At 40.4% G+C, this 5,104-nt stretch overlaps 1 protein-coding gene across 1 annotated transcript; it reads left to right on the top strand.

Annotated features, from left to right (window-relative positions):
* Positions 1–3,541: 3,541 nt before the first annotated feature.
* Positions 3,542–4,814, top strand: LOC148870158 (uncharacterized). The gene is made up of 3 exons (XM_088972966.1): positions 3,542–3,752; positions 3,924–4,029; positions 4,136–4,814. The coding sequence occupies exons 1-3, from the start codon at positions 3,717–3,719 to the stop codon at positions 4,267–4,269; spliced, it is 276 nt and encodes a 91-aa protein (XP_088829092.1). The 5' UTR covers positions 3,542–3,716; the 3' UTR covers positions 4,270–4,814.
* Positions 4,815–5,104: the final 290 nt, after the last annotated feature.

The following is a 5,104-nucleotide window of genomic DNA, read 5'->3' on the forward strand; positions in this document are numbered from 1 at the left end:
AACAAAATCCGATCTCAGGTGTGAATCATTAATATTTGTGATGATAAATGAATAGTTGAGTGTCGGGCTCGTGGTACCGAGATCCGTAAATGCGATAGAGTCAAGTAGCTACATTCATTCAGATATGAAGAATAGTTGCCATCAATCACCCAAATGGAAAGCAACCTTAGCTGGTTGACATGGCTGCAGTCCTTGCAGAGAGAAGTAGGCTAGGCTCTCCTTAGGCCGAAGGTAGCCTTGTATTCCAAAGAAAAGAAAGCAACCGCAGGCAGAACATATGGGAATCCAAAATCCAAAGTAGCACCTGGCAAAATTTGAAAATGAAGTAAACGGGCCCGCTGGGGCCTTGGGGCCTCACACTCTCTATCCACCCAAATTACAAATTTACAAGGCAACAAGAAAGTAAGGCCGTGTTTGGTTTCATAATAGGAAACAAATAAAAATGTTGATGGAAAACTGCGTTTTATGAGGGTGCAAATGGAAAATGGAAGCAAATTTGTTCACATTTTGGTTTTATTTGTGTTCGGTAAGAATGCATTTTCGTACTTAAATGTAAGTACATGTAAACAATTATCACAGAACCTATGGTAAAGACTAGACCTGTTCATGGGTCGGGTAGCCCAATGACCCGGCCCGACCCGCACCCCAGTCGGGCTTGGTCATGTAATTAGGCCCGCGGGCCTGACCTCGGGCCTAACATAGTAAGCCCGATTGTGTTTCGGGTCGGGCTCTGGATTTGTCAAAAAAGCCCGGCCCGAGCTCGGCCCAGCTCGACTCAGCATTATATATTTTATAAAATATATAATATGTATTTTATATATTATATAAAATATATAAATAATATAATATTTATTAAAATATATATTTATAATTTAATATATATTTTTTTTTATTCTTTTCTTTATAATTTTTCTCTCTCTCTCTTTATTCAACCGCTTCAACAGTAGTAATAGTAACAGTATAGGCTAAATTTCGGGCTCGGGCCTAGGCCCGGACTTTGGCCTTTTTATGAGGGCCGGGCTCAGGCCTTAAAAAAATCTATTAATACAGAGTGAAAGCCCGGCCTGGCCCGGCCCATGAACAGGTCTAGTAAAGACCATAATAATGCAAAACAATGTTTTTGACCCAAATGGTTAGACCATTTGGCCTAGGCACCGTCTAGGCAACCAGTTCCGTTTTACTCCAAATCTAATCCTTGGTCAAAAATTATTCAATCGGTCAACAACACATTGACCAGAGTGATCTAATTGTTGACCTATTTGACCCGTTCAACAATTTTTTGCCATTTTTTATTTTATTTTTATTTTTTAATTTTTTAATTTTTTTTTGTTTTGTTTGAACATGTCATCTATTAGAACTGAACGGTCAAACCGGTGGCCAAAATAGTTCTGTTTTTGAATTGTTTTTTAAAACATTGATGCAAAGATAAACATCACAATTGGTGCAAATCACATAACTGGGAATCGAAATAGAAAAACTACATGACTCCCAAAACTCTAGAAAACATGTGATGACACTTGTGAAATCATGTTGATCCTTTCATTAGCAATGATTGTATTCAAAACACAAGATTGCTAAAAGAGACAATGTGATAACAACAAAAAACATTATATTGCGATTAATGAATCATGTGATATCACAAAAGATATCCAATACTACATTTGTAATAGAATTCATCCGCCATCACATCCATTTCATAGCTTAATCCGACATCGCATGAAGCCATGAAGTACAACAATGCCTAATATAACACTGATATTGGTTCACTGTGATGCCATGTGTAAATACTTGGATGTTTTCCATAAGAGGTATTATCCCACATGGCCATAGGTGAGCTTCCATGAAGGATTGTAGCTACAAACATACTCATATGCGAACTCTAAAGACATGAATTCCTAACCCAAAGTGATTCTCATGGACACGTGACGAAACCCGAAGCTACTTATCTGTTTTATGTTTAACGAATTTTAACCGCCTCTTCGAGACAATAAAGTTTCCCTTTGTCATCTTCCCTGTTACCTCTTATAGCTACACCTCTCTCTCTCTCTCTCTCTCTCTCTCTCTCTCTCTCTCTCTGAACCATAGTAATTCAATCTCATGCTTCTTGTTTAGGTGGTATCCGAGCTAGCCGAGGATGCCACGTGGTGGATTTGTGGTTGTCCTCTTCAAACCACATCAACATTGTCATCCGAAAATGCATGACGGAAGAGCACAATCAAAAGGAGTGTTTCACATGAACAAGGAAGCTAACTTTGCTGAGGAAAGGGGAACCCTTCAAAGACTTTGGTGGATAACTTCAACCCGACAACCTTGGAAGCCCAATCCAACTAGGACACAGATGGTTGACTATAAATAGGTATTCTCCACTCCTTGGCTCAGAACCAGCATCACTCTGGTTTGCTCCTCTCGACCAATCCCATTACCTTACTAACTTGAGTGTCGGAGTGCCTACCCAAGAAACAACTCCTTGGGCTTTGAATCTTCTTGTGGTTGTAGATCTTGGTGTACAGCTTCATCCTTCCACCTCGATAGAATCACTTGACAGTGCCCTCAATTTGAAACACTATGGATCGGACAACATCACTTCTAGCTATAGCCCTTGCCATTATATACTCACCCAATCCTTCGATCATCATGTAAGCCTCAACTCTAGCCTTACCTCTTCTCTCATAGGAGATAAAATAAATTTGCTTGTAAATCATCTTCTACATTCAAAATGGAAGCAATTTCTTTCTCAAAATTGAACGATATAAAAAGTTTGTTTCTAGCCTTGAGATTTATGTTTGTATCCATCAAAATCAATGCAAACTGAACAAGATTTGCATCATTTTTTTTTTTTTGAAAACAAATTTACAATCACGTGAGTGTATTCACTCTCATTGAAAGCTTTCTCTCGACGTTTTATACCACACAGCCACCAAACAGACCTTTAAGATAATATTCGGGATATAGGCACTATTAGGCAGGGAAGTGTTTGTACTGATGTTGGATGGGGAGTCGGGGACCAGTCGCGGCGCGATGACGGACGGCCATATGCTACGTTTTCAGCGTGTTGACTGTCATATGGAAATTCGGGATCTGGTCCCAACGCAGGGACGAACAGTTATTGCAGCCGTGCATTGGGAACATCTCACCACCACGACCAATGCACGGCTGCAACGGCCGTTGAGATTTACTGGGACCAGCGCCTGACTCGCCAAGTCGCCATATGGCAATATGCTTTACCTTTTCGGCGATCTACTCATCCGAACACCGGGCCAGACCGGAGTGGTACTGGATGCTTCTTTCTGTCTTCTGTGGTTAAACTTTTAAAAGAGTGAGTCCCATGCGTCACGTGAAGGTGATGCTTATGTGTCCACCTATTGAAGTTCTTTCCTAATCCCTCGTCGACCAATTATCATCAATCTCCCACGTGGGACTCCTGGTCCCACGATTTCCTCAAGCAATATTTTATTTATTTTTTTATTCCAACTTTTGTTTCTTAACCCTTACTCTATGTCTCTGTCTCGAGAATATATATATATGAATAGATATAGCAATCATCGTAACACATCTCCCTGCCCCAACTGTGAATCTGTGATCTCTTCTCTCTTCTCCCTTCTCCCAATTTTCTATCCCTCCCCAGTCCGGCAGTCCCCATCTACGGCCGGTGCTTATTTCTTCTTCTATAGTCGCTGTTAAGAGAGCGAGAGCAGAAGCTACCTCCAACTGCAACCATGGCGGACTCTTCTCCTGCTTCATATATCCATATGGTGAATAAAATTTCTCTAGCTGTTTCCATCTTTCCTTGTTTGTTTTGATGTTCAGGAAAAAAAGTTAGATATGACCGAACAAATTGAATGGTATATATACTTTCATTTATGCTTCTAATTGATGGCGTTGTTATGTATTATGTGTTGGGTGACGGCGGGATGCTGTGGTAGGTGCAGCACATGATAGAAAAGTGTCTGCTATTCTACATGACCAAAGAAGAGTGCGTGGAAGCCCTCTCCAAACATGCAAATATCAAGCCTGTAATAACTTCCACAGGTGCGATTACAATCATTCCTCTGTATCAAACAACATACATAACATATATATACGCACCAATTTGATAAAATGATATATAAATGGAATAATATGGGGTGGGGTGCAGTATGGAAAGAATTGGAGAAAGAGAACAAGGAATTCTTCGAAGCATACACGAGGAGCAGGGAAGATCGGATGGCCCAAGTGGAGACAAGGCAAATGATCCAAAGGATGCTCACCGATTCCGACGGCCACAACTAGGTGCTAACTAACTAGTGAGATGCAAATATGCAATAATATCAATTAAAGTAAAAGATGATCACGACGATCTTCGTCTAATGGTGGGGGAGGACCGGAGGAGGAGAGTACTCAGTACTCTGACTGTAGGTGCCGTTCCCGTGCTGCTGATGACCGTCTGACCGACTGAAGGAGCTTTTTACATTTTTGCTCATCAGCTGCTGCCCGTTCCATATCTGATTATGTAGTTACATGTATGGTAAGTAGCATATGATGATTAAGGCAGAAGAGAGGAGACAGGGCAGATGAGAGAGGGAATTGATCATGGTTGGATTATGTGTTGTCCCCACGCTCATTACCGTGGGCTTCATCATCAAGAATAATTCATGAAGATGATGATATATTAATTAAAATTAGCAAAAGGAGGGGGAAGGGCAAAATGGTCGTATTAATGGGAATCTTAATTGCATTTGCATCTTTGGCCACGGGCCGGAAGTCGCCATCTTGTTTCTTATCAAGTGTTTGTAAACTCAAAATGGTAATTTAATTGAAGTGGGTGTTCATCGAAATTCGATCGGTCCCATCTGCCGGAAGTCGGCACGTGCCCCCTCGGTAGGCCTGTCATCGGATCGATTCAACATGCCGTTGGTTGCATTCGACTCCGATCCGAAATTCGATCAGATTATGTATAAGAATGAAGAATCTGAGTTCGAATCTCATCGATTTTTTTCGGATTTTAATCCGATTTCGATTGAAGTTGAATGGTGTAATATCATTAAAACAAAATCTATAATCAATAATTTTTATTCAAAAGTTTTGAAATAATTCTATAATCTATAAAATTTAAATTTTTATTTCA

This window comes from Nelumbo lutea, chromosome 2 (genome assembly GCF_056320005.1).
Source record: "Nelumbo lutea isolate HS-2025 chromosome 2, American lotus-T2T, whole genome shotgun sequence".
In the NCBI taxonomy this organism is placed as follows: Eukaryota; Viridiplantae; Streptophyta; class Magnoliopsida; order Proteales; family Nelumbonaceae; genus Nelumbo; species Nelumbo lutea.